Here is a 22,551-nt window from a genome sequence, read left to right as displayed (position 1 = left end):
GCCACAGCCTCCACTGTTCCTTGCTTAAATTCTGCTGTTAACAATCTCAATTCAGCAGCAGGGCTTTGCAGGTAGGTGCCAGGAACAAAGAAGATACACTGATGATATCTTGAATGGTACCAAACTGGTGCTCACTGTACTGATGTGTAGCTCAGAATTTCTAACTTTTGGAAAGACAATTTATGTTGGTGTGGACTAGGAAAGGAAGGGGAGGTTCTTTTCATATCTTTTCCCTTTCATTCTATTTATAAGATAAACAAACTTAAATATTTTTAGAAGAGAGGTACAAACACCAACTGTAAATCCCAGTGAAAAGCCACGTCTAGCAGCCAGAATTTCAGTTCTTACCCTGTCTGCAGCACTTATCCTTTTGGCAAGTCTCACTGTCGTGCAGTGAAGGTAACACAGCTCTTTTAACAAACTTTGTCATTAGTATTACTATTGCTGTAAATCACAACTCACAGCAACTACTCTGAGAGTTGCAGCTGCTGCCTTATATGCAGGGTAATGGGTAATAAACAGCCACACAGTCAGCAGTTGGACTGCTGGCTGCAGAGCTGAGAAGCTCTGGGTCACACAGGTACATCATCAGCAGATAACTGTTCTCCCTTTGTGTGAACAGGGTGGGATGAGGACTACGCTACAATACATCTCCTTTTTGGTGCCCACTCTTCCTTGGCACTGATGATCCCTTTTCCTTTCACGCCTTGAGGTGATGGTGCATAACCCACTGAAGGAAGAAATCATTTCTTGGTGGCCCTCCTCAACAGTTACAAAGCAGCTGCTGCGGCACAGCCCAGCTTTGTCATAGATGTAGTTCTGCCTGGACTTTTCAAACTTACCACTGGTTTCAGTACACATGTATTTTTCCCCCAGCTGCTTACCACGTTGAGCAGAGACAGTGAATACAGAAGCTCTTCTGTGGTTTCTTATGGAATGAGCTGAAACCATTTACTGAGAAAGCACAAGGCAGCCCAAGTTCATTTATATCCCAGTCCACATTCAGATCAGTATTGTCATCACATTAAGTCTATTTCTAACGAAGCTTGGCAGCAGCAAAGTTTCATGTGGCTTTGAACAGCACTGCCAACTTTCCACATCATCCCAACAGCAACAGAGAAATGGATGGACAGAAACAACCATCATGTAAAGGCGTTTCCTGGCAGAGGTCACGAGGGATGCAAGGACAGAGCTGAACACAGCCTTTGCCTTCAGCAGAAATCATGACCAGTCCCTCAGTTGACATCACCTCTGCTGCCTTCTCAGTGCAACAGCTATGCTACTACCTGTCTTCTCTGTGGCATCCATCCTTCCAAGGGGTTTTCAGATTTGTGCAGAGCTCACTCATGAAGCACCATCACGCGCTGATGCTTGGTCTCTCTCACTGGGAATCCCTCTGCCACCCCAGTACTGCAAGCTGGCTCACACACCAACTGAATTAGCATGCATGCAATTTAGCAGAGACATGGGCTTCTAAAGGAGTCATTGAAGGGCACGGCCACAAGAACTGCCAGAAAAGATCAAGATTAGCAGAGTGCATAAAGCACTTTGCTCCCAAAGAGATACTCTGATCACTAAATCCTCCCATCAATGTCCATTCATGGGCATTGAGTCTCCTTAACCTGAAAGATGCCAACTTGACAACTGGCTAATAAAGTGCATGTCTTTACAAGAGCTTCTTTCAAAGTGATAGCCTACATACTAATGAGAGCAGCATGTGTCAATCTCAGTGTTAGGGACTTTACTAAACCAGTGTCTTCAAGAGCTGTTCTTAGAAACGTCTCCCTTTTCTCTGCTCTTTTAGCACATTTCTATGTGAGGTTACCAACACCTCCACCAGTAAAATGAAGGGGAAGGACTGCAACATGCTTAGCATTCCTAACTTGCATTGCTGGGATGGTATCTCATATCCTGAAATACAATCTGCAGTAGTCCATCAAATATTAGGAGTCGTAACTTGTGGCCAGTAATGCTTTGCAGAAGCAATTCCCAGCGGCAGAACGCTCCATGAAAGGTCATTAACACAACACAAAGGTCACTGATGCAGCAGCCACTATGAGAAATCCTCTGGACTGTTACTACCAGCCCTAAGCAGCCCCAAGCAGCCCTCCATTGCTCGTATTGCTCACCTCTGCGGTGGCACCAGACAACAAGATAACAGCTTCATTAGTGCAGTCAGTGAAGTCTTGTTCATTGCAATAAGAAATGACACCACAAGTAATATTTAACTCATCTGGTGTTGTGCCCCTCTGTACTAAGAGAGTAGACTCCAGTGTCATTTGCAGGAGCTCATGAGCTAACTCTGACTTCTAAAAGCTGAAGTTTCTTCACTGATGCTTCCCTCAGTGACATACATGTGATTTTACCAAAATAACTCACACCAAAAATGGATTAAAAAGAAACAGTCAGGAAAGGGAAAAAGAAAACAAAATACAATTTCTTCACCCTTCACTACACAGTGCTTTCAGCACTGGTACCACCAGGCTCAAGAACTCTGAGCCCCATCCTTCTGCTCACCCCACAGCACTCAGGTGTCCCTGCCCTGCACACCCCCTGTATGGGCGATGGCCCTGCTGTCCTGTCCTGATCTCCCCATCTCACCTCACTCTGTAAGAGGCTCAGTGATGCAGCTTTCCTGTACAGTGGGGAAGCGAGGAGGAGCAAAACCGTATTGATTCAAATTTTCACTGTCTGGCAGTGTTTCAGCTCATTTTCTTGGGAATGATTACACGAGGGGCCGAACGCTGATGACTTCATGGGTCTTTTTATAAAGCAGCATTATGAGGGTGGATGGACAGAAGCAGCTGTAGAACTGCTCTGGCTCAGATGCTCTGCAGGCAGTGGCCATCAGCAAAGCACTGCCACCAAGACAGCAGTGCTGAGACGTGGCTGCTTGTTGTGCTGAGCAGAATATGATGGGATTGGTGCTGCATAGGAAACAATTCAGAGGAGACGACTTATCCAGGTGTGGAAACCTCTTGTGACACATCTTGTGCCCCAGTTTGAGTTTGGCTTCTGCTCCTTAGGGCAGATGTTCATTGCAGGATGGATTAATGCAGACACTCACTTTCCAGACTGAAAATGAGGCACAATGCAGGCATGGTTACATCGAGCTCAAGTGCTTCACACTGCAGCAAATCACCTTCGGTTTCAGCACTGCACTACAAAGATTCACAATCAAGGTAACTCCTGCAGAAGTGCTTTAATCCACAGAGTTCTGAGCATCATGTATGGAACAAATACTTTTGTTCGCTGATTTTTTTGCCACTGACATTAAATTCAAGCAAATAGTTTTCAGTGTTGAGCAGAGCTCCCTGCTGAAGGAGGCTGCAGTTGCTCGAAGCTTTCAGCATTGCAAAGAAAGCCTGCAGAAATGCATGGAAATCTTCCAAGCAATTGCACAGCTTCAACATGGGGTGTGTGTTGCTGGGGAAGGAAGAAGCTGAATGAGTGCATGGAGCTGCCTCTTGCTCACCTGCAGGGGACTGCTGTCTTTGGCTGCAGCTGTGGGTGCCATTGGACCTGAGCTAACAACTGCCATGTTGGGGTTAGACAGCAGATGAGTCTAGCACATCCCTGGCTCTCCACACAAAGCTTTCCTTGTTTGCCCAAAATGGGATGCTGAGGGCAATGCTCTGCCAGTGGTAACACTTTCTGTGCCTAGAGCAAGTCCCTGTCAGGGCACAGGAATTACCTAAATTAACCCAAATGACTCCGTAGGTGAAAGGTGGGATCTGCTTTCCTAAAGGCAGGTACAGGTGATTTCCAGCAGCCACAGCTCCACTGTTCCATTGACCTCCTGCCTTCTGATCCTCACCACCTAGAGCCTGTTTCAACAGTCTGAACAACACAGAGAAACAGATTTCAACAGATTGCAAATAAAAGTACTTTTATCACAGAGTTAGGTCTCCCATCTTCTGTGCCCAGGTACTCAAGAGGTGCCATGAGGGACAGAAAGGAAGCAGATTTCTTCTGGTGGCAGTGCAGGCTTGAAGCATTTGGGCACCTTGGGGATGGCTCGATTCCTTCAAACTGGAAACTTTTTTTAAAAAGGATTTACAATAAAAAGGAGGATTCTGCCCCCATCTGGCCTTGCAGGAAAGAAACAGCCCAGGAGCAGCCAGACGAGCAGTGGCTGCAGAGACGATTCACAGGGCTTTGGGACTGGAGCACAGAGCAGCATGCAAACACTGGTGCATGGAAATGCCTCATAATTCTGGGTTTGATCCAGATGTGACTGGCAGAAAACCTGAAGCAGCTGTAAACTGGAGCAGCTCCGGCCATGCTCCTGTGTCAGTGGATCCATCCATGCTACAGAGTGGGCTTGGCAACTGGTGACAGTGTGGGAAGGACGGCCTGCACCTGAAACCTTCCCATCACCAAGAAGCAGAAAAACAACAGCAGTAGTTGCATCTCCATAAACCAGCCTGTATTTCTTTCATTACTCTCACTCAAAAGCTTTGCACTGACAATGATTCTGTTTCACAGCAGATTAAAAGCTTTACACCTGCTGCCCAAAGCAATCCGTATAAAACCAGCCAGCTTTAAGTCAGCACTTCGCCTCCTGCAGAAGCAACGGCACAGGTTCATTTCTGTGCTGAGGTGCAGAGGTGATGAGCAGCTCATAGGGGTCTGGGCAGAGGTTGGAGGATGGTAAGTGGGTTTCTGAGGCCTTGTAGAAAAGCTACAGTAACAGTTCTACCTTGAGCATGCTGTTAGGTGTCAGCAGGCACAGGCAGCACACAAGTGGTGATTTGTTACCATGTTCTCCCAGCAGCCTTCTCCCTCATGGACGTGGCAGACATGCAAAAGAAGTTCTGTGGGGAGACAAAATCAAATAAACCAACGTGCTTTGGAAAGTAGCTTTCTCCTTGCCTGTAAATTTGCTCTTGACAAAATTCATCCTTCTTTTTAAAGTCTAGATGAAAAATAGGATCCCAAAGTTCTTATGAAGATCCACGCATCAAATCCAAGACTTCATTTATCAACTTCTCTACTTAATGGCAGTTGAAATGTTACAGCACCTGTAGCGCCTTGGAGGAAGTGAGATTTGGGTTTGTCCACTGCCTACTGACATGTCCACACTGCTTACCACAGTCTGCAACCAACAAGGGCACCTGGCGATCCAATACATTGGAAAAACACTGTTTAACGCCTTTCAAAAATAGACACTTCTCAATCTACAAAGCAATTGGATTTACAACCAAGTACTTTCTAAAGACACAAGAAAATCCCGTGCTGTGCAACAGTAAGGGCACACTTACTGACATGCACAGGCTCACATGAAGGATGTTCAGCCAATGTACCAGGCCAGCCAGCACTCACCTCTGTCCCTCAGGACAGCCCACAGCACCTCCTTCCCCTCACTGCAGGGCACACTGTAGCAGGGTTTGCTACTGGGAGGTTATGGTGTATCTGAAAAGGAGCTTGTGCAAGCTCCGAGCTCCTGGCCAGCAACATGGAGCTGAGCAGGCAGCACCACAGCAGGTGGGATCAGACTTGCCCAAATTGCTATCCATAGAGTTAAAGCAGTGCTCACCTACTGCTGCCAACAGCAGCAGCTGCGCTGGCATACGGTGCTACATCCTGCACTGCACCTACATCATTCCTGTATGTACATACATGAACATTTACATACACACACAGAGAGAAAAAAGACTGACAAACCTGCTCTGAAAATGGCATGGGTAATCTAAAATGAAGAGGTGAGGTATCCATCTTAATACAAACAATAATGTTTATTAGTTGTTTATACAGCTCTAATACGCATCCAACAAGTCATGTTTTAAAGCTATACATACAGGTTACAATGGGGTTGCCTCTTGGAATTCAGCAGTACAAGGACCTCAAAAGCAAGTCTTCAACAGTACCTGTATTCAGACTAAGACTTTATGTACAAAGAAATTAGACAAAATATTGTTATTCCAAGGTCTGCATCACTTTGCATGACCCCAATAGTTTGCCTACACACATATACACACACACACACCTGGAAAAAAAATGCCTTCCAGTTCTAAAAAATGAGGCAAAAAGCAAGATAGAACAAGGCTGATAACAAGTATTGGCTCCCAAGATGTTAACAATCCTGTACTTTTGCATCTCATTCAATATCACGTTGAAAAAATGCATTTAATGCTTGGAATAAATCAAAGCCCACTGTGCAACAGCAGTAATGACGTGACTTGGACTTTTAGAAGTGGTAACAGGATCCAACAGTTAGGATGTCGTAACTCAAATACAATTAAAGAGAACACAGCGGTCTTCAACATTCACACAGACAAGAAAAATAAAGCCAAAAAGCAACACAGTCTTTTTCTTTTTAAAAGACCAATTCCACGTCCATAAGGAAGATGTTAATGACTAAGGCAAGGCTCACTGCAGCAGCTCTGCTCTATGCAGGACGCTCAGCTGTTGGCTGCAGAGGGGAAGTGACTGGAGATCAGCAGTGGCAAACCGTCTTTATGTGCAGGAATGAAGTTATTGTTCACTAACAACACGCAGGAGTAAAACCCTCCCAGAATACTTCTGTGTATATTTTTCTGGACTAATGTAGCAATCTGTAGACTGGCATCAGACAGCAGGCAGAAGAACAGCACAGGAGAGCACTTTGCTGTCCATTGTGCCACTGTAACAGAGGCAGCATGCAGTTACTGTACGTATCTGAGCTGGTGAACACCTGTGTGTGCGTTACTTTTATCTGAGAGATTATCACACGGCTACAAGCACTGTGCAGACAGAAATAGAGCAACGAGTCCAAAATTAACACCCATGGAACAAGATTGAATTCCAGCTCCAGTGCTGACCACCAGCATACCTTTGGAGCAGCCACATGCCTTTTTTTTTTTCTTAAAGCAGCTTCAATTTCATCCCGTTTGCTTTCTAAGCAGTTACCTGTAACCCCAACAGCCCAGGGCTGCACTACCAGCATGCGACACGTGAACACACCACTACAACTCAGTATTTTCTGAAGGAAAAGAACATTCCACCATTAAATCCATTCTCTTTTCTATTTAAAACCAGCAGACACACTTCTTACCATGCGACCTCCCAGCATAAACCCCAGCAGCACAGCTTTGCCAAACAGTTCTCCACACCACATGATGCCTGGACAAACCCTTATAACCATGTGGGAAAAGAAGTTTCCCTTCCACACAAGCAAAAGCTGTAATGCAAACAGCAAAATTCTGACCCGTGTTTTCATTTAGAGCAGTAAGGACTGGTAGTTTTCCCAAGGATAGCAGTTGTGAGGTTATAAATAAATGTGATTGCACACAGCCTCTTACCTGCGTGTGCCTCTCCAGCAGTTAAGGGCAAATCTGTGCATGTTTCACCCCTTCAAACAAGAGCTACAAGAACAAGATGAGCTCCTTCCAGCTCCACTCACACTGGGTTTCACAAACCAGAACGACAGAAAGAGGTAAAGGGGGAAACAATTTGAGGAATATTCTGATAAAACTTCATTAAAAGTTATGCAAGAGAATCACAACCAAGCTTGGCTGTGCTAAATAGCTTCATAAAGTTGTAGATAGATCACTCTAAATGATTTGCTTATATTTAAAGCACAGAAGTGCTCAAGCCAAGACAAACCAGCCCATAACTCCTCATATTAACTTGAAGCAATGATTTCACGTGTTCTGGAATGAAGTTTTATTGCAGTAGAGCTAGCCATGGATTTTATGAATTTCTTTCAAGACAAAATTTTAAGGAAGAGAAGTACAAAATGCAAGCGATCAAAGTAAATATGACCCTAGAAACATCATTAATACATAGCCACATGGATGTAACTTCACATACAAACTACAACGAAAAAACCCAGTGAGAATATAATAAACCACATCATTCACAGCCTGCACGGTGGGTCCACACTGCAGGACAAAAGGTTTTGGCAAAGCACACAGTAACAACAGGGGGGGCAATGCTGGAAACACTCCGATCGAGCTCTGTGTGGACACAGTTTGACCTGGCTCACCTAGCCCTCCTCTATCACACAGTTCTTGCATTTTTCTCCCTCCCCAATCCGAGTCTGTGTCTCTTAGCAGAAAAGCACATCTTCTCTTTGTAGCAGGAGACTGCTCTGCCCTCCATGGTGCTTGACACAGGAAATGTTTAGACAAGATAACACTGAGCTGATGGTGACTTGCAAAGAATGAATTACAGCTTCAAGGGAAAGCAGCATTTTCTGTGTTAATTCAGTAGCAGACAAGCCTTCCAATGTCACTAATAAGAAAAGCTTAAAAAAAACCCAACCCAAACAGGATAGAGGTCAATATATGGGGACAACCCTCTTATAAATAACAACTGCTATCTGATGTGAATTTCAAAACCACTTTCTGTACAATAGAAAAGTTAACCAGTAAAACCCCTGTAAGGCAAGGATACCATCTCTGCTTATGAGCCTAAGCAACAATGCAAAACAAGTTAGTGGCAACCGCTTCTAATTCCTCCTTTTCTGCATTTCACATGCTCACTGCACTGACTTACAAAACACCAGGACTACATGCACAGACACTGGCCTTTCTCAGTGCCATTCTTCACAGCATCATGTCATTCTTAGCCCATAATGCTCCATGATGCACTGTTTAAAAGCTCAATACCACATTCGTTTGAATTAGCTGAGAAACTACTTGTCAGACATAATTAGTCTGATGGTAGCAAAGTTAATGTTTTTATTAGCCAATTAAGAAGAACTACTTAAATAAGGAGGTTTACAAGACCAAGTATTCTTGGATTAATTTACTTTAACTCAGTTCCTTGAAGGAAAATCTGATACACAGACAAATGGATCCCTTCCTTTCACAAAGAATGCTAGCTGTGTGATAAATGGAGAGTGCTTGGAATGTAGAGGATAGAAAGCTTCAAGAACTAAAATGTTACACCAGTCATGACAAAACTGGGGCATAGGAAGGGAAAGAACACTCAGTTTACAAACTGTCATAGATGTGTGTCTATTTTAAGGTGAATGGAAAATTCAGCACACACACAAAAAACTGATCAGTTCATTAGTTGTAGGCACTTGGGCTGCAGACACTGTAGTAGGTGCCTATCAGCTATCAGCACTCACACATGAACACGCATCTGGGAACACACTGCTTAGTGCATAGGAAAACAGTAACCCTCCCTGAAATGAGGAAAAGAATTTTAAAAGGGAGGCCAAGCAGATCTATGTTAGAATTTCCCACTTTTCCTCACAATTAAAAACCTGTGTGATCTTCAGCTCACAGGAGAAACACTGAGTACAGCCAAGGTGCCAACTCTGCCATGTGCCAAACCAAAAGAAACACCTTGATACTCGAATACTGAAACATGCTGCACTGCTATTTGGTTTGCTGGTAAGGTGTTATTCTATAGCACAAACCTCAGTGACATGTTTTTAAAAGACACCTGTCTCCTTCTTGAATTATCCTAGGGATGAAGAACAAAAGGAAAGAAATCCAACACAGTGCAGAGGAGAGGAAACAGATGCAACACAAATCAAGATCACAACTCGCATTAGGACAATTGCTTCCAAATTATAACTGTGAGAAACTCTGTGCAGCACAGATAACTTGCTTTTCTATGAGCAGAGCTGTGCAAAAAGCCATGAATTGTCCCCCAGGGAAAAGAAAACAACTGTAAACAAGAAGTGCATGAAAAGGGCTTGAGGAGTTTGGCCTCTTTTCTCCTCCATGACCAAATGTAAGGATTCCTTCTATTTCACAACTAACTTGGAAAATATTTTCAACATGACTCGAAAGGCAGCATGCTTAGGAAAAGACCCAATGACAGTGTTGTGGCTGTGAATAACATACATGCACAGCCACCTCATGTTCTCCTCACAGTGTCAGTAAATACACTTGTTCTCACGAGGAGCCTTCTGGCAGACACTTCCACAGTCTTTCACCGTAACAGTGGGATGCAGCCCTTTGCTTTCACAACTTTTGCTGTGCTTTCAGTGAGATCACAACCACTGCTGGATGTGTTGGAACCCTGAAGAGTTCCCTCTGCTCACAAAGAGGTGATAACGGCTGCCCAGCTACTACAGACACCTGTACAGACTGCACACCTAGCAGGTACAAGGAAGGCACATCTGCTTTTGCTTCCCAAACACTGCTGAAGAATGCTACAGACACGTGGTGTTTCAGTAAGCACTGTCACCACACAAGATTTTAGTAAATCTTCCCTCTAAATGCAGTGGCATGAGAAAGAGATAGAAAAGAAGCCTCGTGATTCTATGTAATTATTAGATGCTATCATAGCTGGGTTAAGGCTGTACTGTTTGCAATCCAACTACTTACTTTTCAGATTACAAGCTCATAAGGACACCAGACACTGTTTTAACAGGCAGATCTCATGTGTGCAGTTACTCTCAGCTCCCTGCTGGGGTCGGCTGCCACTTGCGAGACAGAGGCGAAGCAAACCATGCAGTACCTTTGAAGGCACACAAAGTGGCAGTGGCCAGGATACTGAGGGGGAGAAGGAGAGTCAATGTCAATATAAGGTGTCTGGTTGCAGTATATGCTACACCTGGAAAAAAAGACCATGCTTTCATTATCTGGACACTGTCCTACTAATTTAAGTGAAGGAGTCGGCAGCAAATTCCATCAAGAAGTAGCCAGATAGAAACTGCTCCATGATATTTCCTCTGTGAACAGGAAGAACTTCTTGTCTTAGAAAACCACCAAAAAACCCAACACACAACCTTCACAGATTCAGGCAACAGTGTGCAGTACTGAAAAACGCTAAAGCAAAATATTTTGAAGGCATGGAAGGGAAGACAGACGACTCAAAACCCAGACAGGTAGCTTTATAAGCATGTCTGCTTTTTCTTTAGGACTAGAAGATGTACACTTCCATTTTATATGCAAGAGTGCACAGAGCTTGGTTCCCAAAGATACCATCAGATAAACTGAGTAATTCATCTTTGCACTAAGTTGTTATTCCTTCAAACATCTGTATGTTTTGCAACACACCAGTATCTATGTGCATGTACCAGAAAGATATGCATGTACACACTGAAATGCTTAACGATGACAGCAGGATCCCTGGCCAGTGAGCATCATAGATACCAGAAATACATTAAGTAGTTAAATTCTTTACCTGTCTTTGTTAAATACAGACCTTTGAAATTGCCTCCTTTTGTTTCCCACACATTCACAACACAATCCCCAGTGAGGCAGGCAAATGCACAGCAGGTGCACTGACTACATTACCCCACAGCCAAAGATGAGCACATTAGAAAGTTCAATTCAAGCTTGTTCTTTAAAATGTCTTTTCCATCCTTATCAGTTGTACGAGCTAAAAAGGGAAGGGCATTTTAAACAAAGTTTTATTTCATTTTACTATACTCTTCCAACACACAACCCCAACATAAAAGCCTGCAATTAAGGCTACATATCCTTTTTACAACGCTGGTAATATTTCAAATCATCCAACTGCAGTCCCACTGAAGAGCCTGTGTCCTTTAACACGGCAATTCTGAGCCTCCGTACAGAACAACCAACCCATGAAATACTGCAGGGAGAAAAGACAACCACAGTGTTTGACACCTTCTTGTAACTCACCTGGGGACCGTGCAAGGGAGTTATATCCACAGCAAGTGCTGCCCTGGAACTTCTGTGGGAACATGATCAAGGGGTCACTCACAGCTTTTCAAGTAGTGTCTTCTACTTTACTCCCCTTCCCCATCCCAATTCCAACCACTGCATATGGATACACACATACATTTGATGCTATCAAAGAAGTGCACCTCTTCCTCTGAAAGACACTACAGCATATGTTTAGTTTGTAGGATTCCACTGGGACTTTTAAACATACTTTCATCTCTTCTCTTTGGTTAAGGAAGGGAAAAAAAAAACAAAACACCACAAACTTTTTCCCTTTATGAGAGCTAAAGGTACTTCTACAAGTCTTGAATCACAAATGAACACGTGCTGCCAAAGAAGTAAAGCAGTAGCATAGAACATCGTGACATGCATTTTTTTGGAGTCATCTAATCCAATGATGATTAGGAGAAAATTTGTTTCAAAACTCTTTGGCAAATTTTTACTGTTTGCTGATGCTGTAATTTGAAGGTGAATCCGTACGCCCCAACCCACTATGAAAAATCAAACTGAAAAATCATGTGAGAAACAAGCAGTTTTCTTAAGAGAGAACTTGCTTTATAAAGTTGTGGTGAGCCAACTGTCTGATGGACATTACAGCCACACAGGTCATGAAGGAAAAGAAGTTGCGACACGTTGGCAATGTGAAATATTAGTACTGCTGTCAACATACTGATTCAGCTTTACACACTGCTCTGAAGAGATTGCAATTAACCTAAAATCGAGGTATAAATATACACAAATATGTACAGTACACATACAGGAAAATAGTTTTGCATTTGTAACATCAGTAACTTTAAAAATACTGGAAAGTTGATATCTATGCCATTGATTTGTTTGCTAATTTACTGAAATAATGAAGCCACATCTTTGACTAGGGAGGACTACAATGTAATAACAAAACCCCAAAGCATAAGTTCTTTCTCTTGCTTCATCTTCACCACACTCGGCATCAGACTGTTGTCAGTGGCTGCATCTTGGAAGGAAGGTGGATCACCACAAGGAAAACAACCTTGAGCCATCACCTGCATCTTTCTTTCTGCTGAACGGTCTGGATTTATATACATGTGTGTGTGCATCTACGTAGAAAATAAAGTTGAAATCAGTTCATTATAAATACACCTAACCCAGCAATTCTGCCACTGTGAAGGTAACCACAGGTACAGCTTTTTTTTTTTTTTTAAGCAGTCTCTGTGCAAAGGGGTCATTAAAAATCATCTGATCTTTAGTCTTGACATCATCCATTCGAGTCCTTGGCAGAGTCTGTGAACAAGAGAGAGAACGTGTAAGGAATGGGTGCACTCCTCAGGGTAACTTCAAAGGTGATTACTTCCACAGCACCAATTTGCATGAACAATCAAATTCTTCTTGAGAACTCTAACTCTGACTGAAAGCAGCATTTCCAGAAACAATTTACTCTTTTCAGGTCTTACTATGCCATCTATGTGTAGAAGACTTCAGCTTTTACAGATGTACACTGAAGTTACCTCTAATTATGATTAGTGTTAATAGACCAATGAAAAACATGAGGTTGTTCCTACATCCATCTTCATTAGGCCTCAGTCACTCAAAACTACACTTTGAGACTGCAAGTTTCCTGTAAATGTTGGTTATCAGATCTTTCTGTTCCTATGTCAGATTTTTGCATTCAGAACACAGTAAGTACAGCATTATCACTGAAAGGGGAGCAGTGTGTTAGAACTGACCACCACAGTAAAAATACCCAAATCATTCAAGACCGTCCTCTACAGAGAATAACCCTTACCCCTCTCCAGTTAGAGCACAGCACGCCTGAATGTGCCACTGGTGATCCTTAATTGAAGTCAGCTTCAGAAACTGAGAGATTTCAGCCACAGTCATACATTCTTTAACATCTTGCTTGTTAGCAAAGATCAACAAACCTGCTTTCTTCAAGTCCTTGGGGGGAAAGAAGAAAAAAGACTATTACAAACCTGCCTTCAAAGACAAAAGATGTGACAGCAAACCTGTGAGTTGTAAGCCCAAGCAAACTAGCTTATAAATGCTGCAGCCTCATCAGCGTTTAACTTCTAAAAGGAAAATATTTTGATCTTGTTGATCAGATGTCCAACTTTTGCCTAAAACTACCAACGCCATTCTGTTGTCCTGTGAGGATCAGGGCACCCTGCATCTCTGTCCTGAGCACAGCATGTGCAGTTACATCACCCGTCTGTTTCAGAGTCCAGGTCTTCTGCTTTAGCCTTTCCTTGCAGGGCGCTCCTGCCTGTATATCTGAAGCAGCTGCTCTCCCTCCCTGTGTGTCTGGCTTTTATACACACCATGCTTTGACACATACCAACTTTCACATACATGCACACCGTGAGATTGATGTTAGTGCCAAACCAGCAGTCTGTGCCACGGTTCTTACACAGAACCAACGCCCCATTAGTGCTCCAGCACTGGGAAAGCCTCACCCAGCCATCCTCTGCCATGGAAATCCCACCTCTGAAGCAGCACTGAGACTGCCCCTGACATTGTAAAGCAAGCTGCAGTAACATTTCATCTATAAGATGTTCATCGTTTGTGGAACATCATCATTCACACTACTTCAGAATCAAAGCACAAATCAAAACACTGCAATAATTGTCTTGATGGGGCTCTAAAATATTCAAAACATTGGTTCTAACCATTTAGAGAAGGACAACTCTAGGACCAAGCTTGTTCTATCTCAAGCTGCTTTGAATTACATTAGTACAGACACATAGTGCCCCTCTGAAAGTAACAAAGTCTTCCCAGAAAGCCATTCACTTAAATGCCTATTAGGCACACTAACTTTTACAAGCAGTAACATTAATTCCCATGGGATCCTCTGGTCCAGAAAATAGCTGGAACTGACTTGGGCAAGTCAATTTTACCTTAACAAACAAATCCAACTGAACTAGTTAGCAAAAATGAGAACTTGTCAAAGACTGCAAAGAACAGCTATTCTGTGTACGTATTTGATCTCCATTCCAGGTTATACGTATCACTGTTCTTTCCAAGTGCCGTAGCACCTGCAGGGTTAGCAGAACATACTGACCACAACCTGCTACAGGCAATAGGCACACCTCCTGTTAGATGTGTGCTGTCTGGGTGTAGAAGCAGCCTCCCATCGTGAAGCAAGGGCATTCGCACTGCTTAGAGTTGCGAACTTCCTTCGTTTCAAATACAGTTCATTAACAGCTTCCACACCCTCACTTGCAGATTATGAAACAGAAGATGCAGATTTTGTTTAGCTAGTGCAACAGACTAAGAAGTACAGCTGAGAAATTCTAACGCTGACAGCAGACTCGATGGCAGCGGTCCCTGCGCTGCATGCAGTGCTCTGCCACAACCAGGCAGAAGGTGCAGCTCTGGGACTGCTCCTGCCCTCTGCTTTCACTATGGGTTTCGCCCAGCTGGCTGAACAGTCACCACACACCGACCTGAGCTAGCAAAACCAAAACCTCACAGCTAGCCACAGACCTTCATTGCTAGCACAAGGACAGCCTGAAGGAGAGAAATGAAACCCGTAGCAGCAGGACCTTGCAGCAGCCAAGCCTATATGAGCTCACACAGTGCCATGGATGAGACAGACCGGCCCGCCTCCTTCCCTGCCACCCCAGCCTTCCTGGGAGACTTGCATCTTGAGTCAGGGTTACTTCTGTAGAATTTGCACCTTTTGAGCATCACAAAATGCAAAGTTCCAGACAAAGCATGGTCTCTTTCAAGAAGCTAAACCGAGCTGCCTCTGAGCATGGAGCAAAAAGCAGTTTAGATTAACTAGAACCTGCACACCAGCTGGACACTGGCTGAGGTTTACAGTTCAAAGTTCTGCAAAACAGTTGCCTAAAATCCCAAGGTCATGGAATAAAAACAACAACATTTTGGGAGGACACCTACTTCTCAGAAAAAGCATTACCTGTCCTGTGGCTCACAGCTAATTACACCAACCTTACTAAGAAAGACATTCAGTGACATGTTAAACACTACTCGAATTTAAATACAAAAGGAAAAAAAAACATCAAGACCCTGAAGAAAGGTCCTGGTTGTTTCTTCAATGCTACCATGATCATTCACAGGAAATACATATATTTACATACAGAGATATAGATAGATGCAGCCTTGGGCCTTTCTGGAGTTACCTGCTAAACAGTGGTGATAGTTTAAATATAGATGGAATATTTTGGGATATAATGCCATCAATTCTATGCACATCTTTGTATTCTGACACTTTTAGGTTTGGAAGCTCAGTGTCCTCAGTGTCAGCTCATACAAACTGATCCCATTTGCATTAAATTTGCTGCTCTTACATATCAACAGCAGAAGTTAAGCTTATAGAAGCACATATTCGTTAAAACTCCAGCCTCTGGTCCTGCACCACTTCATGGGCAGATAACTTACATTACACTGCACTGCTCCTTGGCTTATACAGTATGAGAGCACTTACAAATCAGAAACAGACAGCTCCATTTTAGACATAACACAGCACTCTATTTGAAAGAGTTTTCACAAGTTAGCAAATCACACTCATTCTGTAAGTTCAAGCTGATGTAGAATGATAGCTACTACAGCTTTCTCACACATTTTCATAGAGCCACAGAATGGCCTGGGTTGAAAAGGGCCTCAAAGATCATCCAGTTTCAACCCTCCTGCCATAGGCAGGGTCGCCAACCACCAGGCCAGGCTGCCCAGAGCCACATCCAGCCTGAACTTTAAGAGTTTACGTCACGCATTTTGCATTACTGCAATTATCCCAATTGCTGTTTGGTTCTTATTGCAGAGGTTTCCTTTGAAGACTTAACAACCTAACAGCCACAATGAACAAGAATAAAGGCACTGTGTAACAGCCCTTCTTCAGCTACTGCAGGTCTTCAAGACTTACGCTGAAAAAACACGTACATCATTTCTAAGTGCCAACTTCTGTTTTGATGAAGCACTCAGAAGCTGCAAAGTTACTTTCATAAATTAATATGAAATCACTGATCTCCCACAAATGTATTGGGAGTTTCCCAACAGACAGAGCCTCTAGCAAAAACCAGACAGTCTGACAGCACTGCCCATAGCCAGGAACACGGCTGTTAACATTAGCCCTGGGTTCCAACTGAGCCATGTGCCCTCTCTGGTCTGTCTCCCACCATCAGACTTAAATGGCATTCTCAAATGAAGCTCTCACAGACCAGTTTCCTGATCCACATCTTAGCCACGAATATTGCAACAAAGAAGATTCAGGATCTACTCACCTCATGCGCTAACATCTTATACAGTTCTTCTTTAGTCACTGAAATCCTCTCTCTGTCTGTGCTGTCCACGACAACTATTACAAACTTTAAAAAGCCAAAAGTTATGAGTCAGCATTTCAAAGAACATACTGCTTTCTTCCAGCCACATGTGCTTACACAGATCATTGCTCCCATCAGGTTATTCGGACAGCCAGCAGGATTATCAGGAGTCTTGTCCCAGATGCAGAGCCTGGCTGGTTACCCAAAGCCCTGCTATGGTTAGCAGTTTAGCCAGTGCTTTGTATACAAAACAGCTCTGAGGAATCTTTTCTGACCTCCACTTTCAAGTGAAAAATTTATTCTGAGAGCAAGCCCTTGTCAGCACCCCAGATCTGGCTTTACTCTTTGCTTCGCATAACTGAGGTAGCACAGAGATTGCTCAGATGATTTGTTGCTTCCGTAAGAAGGTGAAGTATATCAGCTTCCTCCCTTTGTTTCAAGCTCTAATATGAAAGTAGGAATTTAAGGGATTTAAAAACATTTTAAAAAACCCATAAATGTCACACTTCAAAAGTATACGAGCATATTCGTGTCACAGTGCCTTCTAGTGAAGCACAGGAAAACAAAGACTAAAAAGGTTAACCTTTTAAAGAAAACAACATCAATAACACCACAACTCTTATCACGTAGGAAATCTTGAAGCACGATTTTAATCAACTCCAGTGTATGTGCTGCAGCTTTGTCACTGAGGTGCTCTCAAAACTCTCGGGGTGCTTGAGTGAATTGATCATAGGAGCCTGCAAGACAGAGCTCCTGGTATCAGGACTTCAGGCCTTGCTCATTTTGGGGATACACAGGCTTTGAAGCACTGCTACAGAGAAACAGCTGTTACAGTCTGCAGTAGGAACCTGTAAACACGGGGATGTGCAACACCTGCCCCAAGGCCACGGATCCCCAGACACGGGGTCCGTTATGAAAGAACAGAAGGGAGTTGTGATTGTGAAGCAGGCTGCTGTACAACACAAGCACCCTGGAGCTGCTGCACAACACTCAACGCGTGCAGTGCAGCTCCCTGGGAGCGAGCCATGGTTCTGTAGGCTCTCTCCTTCTGGGCAGCCATTCATTCCCACAGGCCTGAGGGCAGGGCCTGTGCTCTCACCTCAGTGTTGGTGTAGTAGGTGTTCCACGAGGAGCGCAGCGACTCCTGCCCTCCGATATCCCACATCAGAAAGCGCGTGTTGTTGACCACGATCTCTTCCACGTTGCTGCCTATCGTAGGTGAGGTGTGCACCACTTCGTTCATCGAGCTGCAGGGAGAAGAGGTCGGCTCCGTCACGCACGGCCAGCACTGAACCTGCTTCCATGACACTAAAGCTGATGGTTTCCCCAAGGTGGAAAGCTTAATGGGGGAACTCTAGCAAAACCTCTCATGCAAAAATAGGGACAAAGTCGGAGGAGAAGAAAAATGACCATAAAGGAGGATTCGGTGACCTATATAACAGTTAAATTATAAAGCTGAGAGAGCAAGAAAACTATTTTATAACTCATTAAATCATAAAGCTGAGGGAGCATTTGCTTTAGAAAGCGTTTCAAGCAGCCAGCTCTTGTTTTTCCAGGCTGCTTTTGGCACAATGCAGCATGGAAGAGAGCAGTTGCTTTTCTTCAAGACTATGGTTAAGCCACAAGAATTCCAAGGTTGCAGAAAAACAACTGCTCATCCAGCTCCACCAAACACAGGGTTGGACAGCACGCACACTGCTCCTTCACACTGCAGTTACTTTATGTCCAGACTTCCTTCTGTCCAGCAAATGGAATCTCAATTGTGGAGATGAATGCTGATTAATTAAGGTTGAGAAATACATTGGTTTAGAGATACTTAGTGCAACTCTGTCATTAAGGCACATAAAGAGTAATAACCAAATGTGTATTCTGGACACTCTTCAAGTTATTTAAGCCCTATTGAAAGGGACATTAAAAAAAATAAATCACAAAAGCAGCTTTAAAGGAAAAGATCAATCTTTTTCAAGAGTTTAATTATTTTTTCTTCTGATAATCATGATCTTCTTTTTCCACTTTATATATATACATATATATACACACTTTTTAAATACTTCAGCAGAGCTTTCTGTTATAGAGACATCAATTTGAGACTTGTAACAGTACTAGGCTATTTACTGAGGGATAAAAGGGTAGCCTAACATTGTGAGAAGGAACACCAGCTACTCAATGTCTTAGCACCAAGGCAAGGTATTTTCTCATCACACAAGTTTGGGGGAAGCTAAGACTGGGGAAAGAGAAGTATTAGAACGAGAAAGAACAGTAAAATGAAATTAAGGCAAACAATGGTAACAAGATGCCTCTGGCTGATTTAATATTTCACAACCAGGTTTCAGCAGAGTTCTTTTAATGCTTGGGAAAGGCATTTCACAGCTCCCATTTCCCTGGCTGAACCTGCAGCCTTTCACACTCAAGCTGTCAGCAAGTCTCTGTGTGCAACATGATAGGTGGATTTTCTTTCCTCCTCCCCACTGAAACAAGGTTAGCGTGGAGCTTCATGGCATTTCTAGACAACAGAATGCCAAATCCTGCTCAACAGCGAGGGAGGGAGAGCTGAGTATGAGAATGGAAAGAAAGAAAGAGCCTGTACGGCTGCCACGATCTGCTGCAAGAATCACTGCTCCAAAGTGCTGTGACTCTCCACGACATCAAGCACCAGTCAGCACACTGAGACACTGCTGCAGTTATCTCTGCCCGTTTGTTCCAAAAGTCAAACATTCATTCTTGCTCAGAACGCTTATCTGCCACAGAGAAACTGTACAAGGAAAAATACAGCGGGCAAACATTTCTGAAGCAAGAGGCAGGCAGGAGGAGCAGCAGATCAGACCCATCCAGAGCAGCACCCTTCAACTAGCAAGAAGGGGAAGTCCTGCAATGCCAAAAAGGGTACAGAGGAAAAGGAGGCACACAGCCATCCACTGTACAAAAGGGAAAAAGAAAACACTGAGATGGCAGAAAGAAGAAGATGAAAAGAATCATGAGACACTGGTGGAGGAAGCGAAAAGACACAGGCAGCTTTGTAACACACCAAGGATGGCCCTCAGCAGCAACAGTTACTGCTCTTTAAAAGATTCCACTTCATTCTATTAATTTTTTAATACTAAAAATATTTTCTCACTCTCGGTTCGGTAACAACAGTGATCCTTGTACTTTCACTTTCTCCTGTGCAGCTTGCACAGGGCTGGGAACGCCGCATAACTTTCACATTTCAGAAAGGCAAAAGCCAATCAGTTTGTCAAAAGAAATATTCACCCCTGCAACGTTTTAATGTAGGGTTGGAGGAGTGCTTCCTAGCACCAGGCTGCCTGCTGTGAGAGAAGGCCAATCTGCTCCTGCTATGAAGAGGCCTTGAGCTGCCTGTTCCACCTGCAGTTTCCGAGCCCAGGCACAGATCTGCAGCCCTTTATCAAAGCACCGTGGAGGACAAGCGATACGGAGCCCATGCAGGTTCCACAGACATCAGCAGCAAGGCTGAGGCATGACAAATACAAGCCAGAAACAGCTCAACAGCAACCAACACTGCAAGGCTTGCTGGTGGCTCAGCCCTCCCTCACCTCCCAAGGTGGGCAGGATACAATTTGAGGCAGGGAGATGTCAGGCTTTGGTGCTTTGCAACTCACAAAGAATGGCAGTTACACGCTGTGGCATGGACCAGCACAGCAGCACTGTGCTGTGGCTAACCCTCAGTGTAACCCTATTTTATGGAGCTGGCAGACAGCCTGTGCTGTGACACCAAAGGCAGCCGTGATCAATTGTAATAGCAAAGTAATTTCGTAAATAGTTCTCAACAAAACCTTATTCACACATCAGGAGGAACACAGACATTTCCAAACTCTGATCTCAGCTCCACCTATCCCATAATTTCCAGCACAGTGATCTCCAAGCAAAAAGAAAGATGGAAAGCAGTGAAAATAAGCCAAAGCAATGCACACAACACACACCTTGAGACACACGAAACACTGCTGCAGTTCGTACTTACAATTGATAAAGAATGGTAGTCTTTCCTGCATTATCCAGACCAACAATGATTACTTTGTGCTCTGAAATAAAAATACAACCAGTAAGTCACATTGTTAGCTCTGCTATCACAACAAGGACTGCGTTACAAGGCAAGGTTCACGCTGCGCTGCAGACGGATCTCCTCAGCCAGCACGTAGCTCTGGTGCTGGATTTCAGACCATACCTAACAGTCTACCTGTGCTATTGTTCCCTATCTGCACACCTGAAGGAATAATTTCTAAGATATGACATTTGGATTTTTTCCTTCTCTAAGCTGCTGAGCATGCTTTCTGAAGCTTCTATACTCCTGCAGATCATAATAGACTGCATTCTCTACTGCCCCAATTATAGCATCTCTCCAGAATGCTCATACAAACCAAGCGTGCCTTTCCAAGGCCATGCTACTATCACAGCCAGCAACTTCTTCATCTCTTTCTGAGCAGCAGTTAAGAAAGCAGCAGTGCTGCCTGCAGGAATATCCTGCAGCACACAGAGCGCTTCTCCTCAAGCTACAGAATCATTAAGGTTGGAAAAGACCCCTAACATCATAGAATCACAGAATGGCTTGGATTGAAAAAGACCTCAATGCTCATCCAGTTCCAACCCCCTGCTGTGTGCAGGTCGCCAACCAGCAGCCCAGGCTGCCCAGAGCCACATCCAGCCTGGCCTTGAATGCCTGCAGGGATGGGGCATCCACAGCCTCCTTGGGCAACCTGTTCCAGGGCCTCACCACTGGATCACCAAGTCCAACCATACAACCACCCCGTATCCTGTTTCCCTTTTAGCAGCTTTGAAACACAGAAAGGAGATTTGCCTACGTCTGGCAGCTCTCATTCACCCAGTTTGGTTTTAGACAAACGAACCGGTACAACAAAAAGCTACTCCAGCACTTAGCGCTCGTGCCAGAACTGCTGATCGTTTCTGCTTAGCACCTTCTTTCCTACGCATCACAGAAGGAACCTGAACTCTACAGGCGGCATTGCCCATCACACTCAGATGTGGCCTAGCACACTCGAATGTGTGTTTCCCCCCCAGCAGCCCGCCCAGGCTCTGCACCCCAGAGCTCAGCTCCCGGAGCCGGGATCCCTGGGAGGATGCATTCAGGCAAGCGAGGTTCCTCGGTTCCGATTTAACCGACACGTTGCGGTTCCGCAGAGCAGCCTCGTACCATCGTCACACGGACAGCCCGCTCGGCACAACACCGAGCCAACACCGAAACGCGGTCTAGCAGGACGGCTCGCTCCGCAGCGCCGACTTCGCTCACGCGCCGCAGCCGTAAATGCGCCCCGCGCGGAGCCCCCGGGCCCGGCCCCGCCCCGACCGCCCGCGCCGACGGGCCCGGCTCCGCTCGCCGCTCACCCTGGTGGTTGAACAGCCTCCAGATCCTGGTGAAGAGGATCCCCATCCTCGGCCCGCTCCGGCCGGCGCCGGCTCCTCCGCACCCGCCGCCAGGGGCTGCCCGAGGCCGCGGCCGCCTCAGGGCCCGGCCCGGCTCCCGGCCTGCGGGAGGAGCCCCCCGCGCCGGGCCTGCTCGCGCTGCGCACTGCGGGCCGAGCGCCTCCCGCGCGCGGACATCGCCGCCGCCCGCGCTGCTCCGCCCCGCTCCTCGCGCCGCTCAGCAGCCTCCTCGCAGGCCGCCGGCCGGCACCGCTCCGCTCCGCTCCACACCGCACTCCTCACGGCCACCGTAGGGCACGCGGAGGCGGGGAGGACGTGCG

At 44.9% G+C, this 22,551-nt stretch overlaps 1 protein-coding gene across 2 annotated transcripts; it reads right to left on the bottom strand.

Annotated features, from left to right (window-relative positions):
• Positions 1-5,713: 5,713 nt before the first annotated feature.
• On the bottom strand, positions 5,714-22,336 carry ARL5A (ADP ribosylation factor like GTPase 5A). 2 transcript variants are annotated; one of them, XM_048953365.1, is made up of 6 exons: positions 22,193-22,336; positions 20,814-20,874; positions 17,937-18,084; positions 16,799-16,882; positions 13,345-13,496; positions 5,714-12,842 (listed from the first exon to the last, which is right to left on the bottom strand). In XM_048953365.1, the coding sequence occupies exons 1-6, from the start codon at positions 22,236-22,238 to the stop codon at positions 12,794-12,796; spliced, it is 540 nt and encodes a 179-aa protein (XP_048809322.1). In that variant the 5' UTR covers positions 22,239-22,336; the 3' UTR covers positions 5,714-12,793. The 2 variants fall into 2 exon arrangements, with proteins under 2 accessions (XP_048809322.1, XP_048809323.1); XM_048953366.1 differs by lacking the exon at positions 22,193-22,336 and adding an exon at positions 22,002-22,023.
• Positions 22,337-22,551: the final 215 nt, after the last annotated feature.

This window comes from Lagopus muta, chromosome 8 (genome assembly GCF_023343835.1).
Source record: "Lagopus muta isolate bLagMut1 chromosome 8, bLagMut1 primary, whole genome shotgun sequence".
NCBI lineage: Eukaryota > Metazoa > Chordata > Aves > Galliformes > Phasianidae > Lagopus > Lagopus muta.
This window is presented reverse-complemented; position numbering and strand designations above follow the sequence as displayed.

Excerpts from the sequence above, each read along its gene's own strand:
- ARL5A (XM_048953365.1), bottom strand. The coding sequence starts at position 22,238 with ATGGGGATCCTCTTCACCAGGATCTGGAGGCTGTTCAACCACCAGG. Across the intron at positions 18,085-20,813 it reads ACTACCATTCTTTATCAATT|CTCGATGAACGAAGTGGTGC; the intron begins GTAAGTACGAAC and ends TTCTCCCTGCAG. Across the intron at positions 16,883-17,936 it reads CCTACTACACCAACACTGAG|TTTGTAATAGTTGTCGTGGA; the intron begins GTGAGAGCACAG and ends GGCTTTTTAAAG.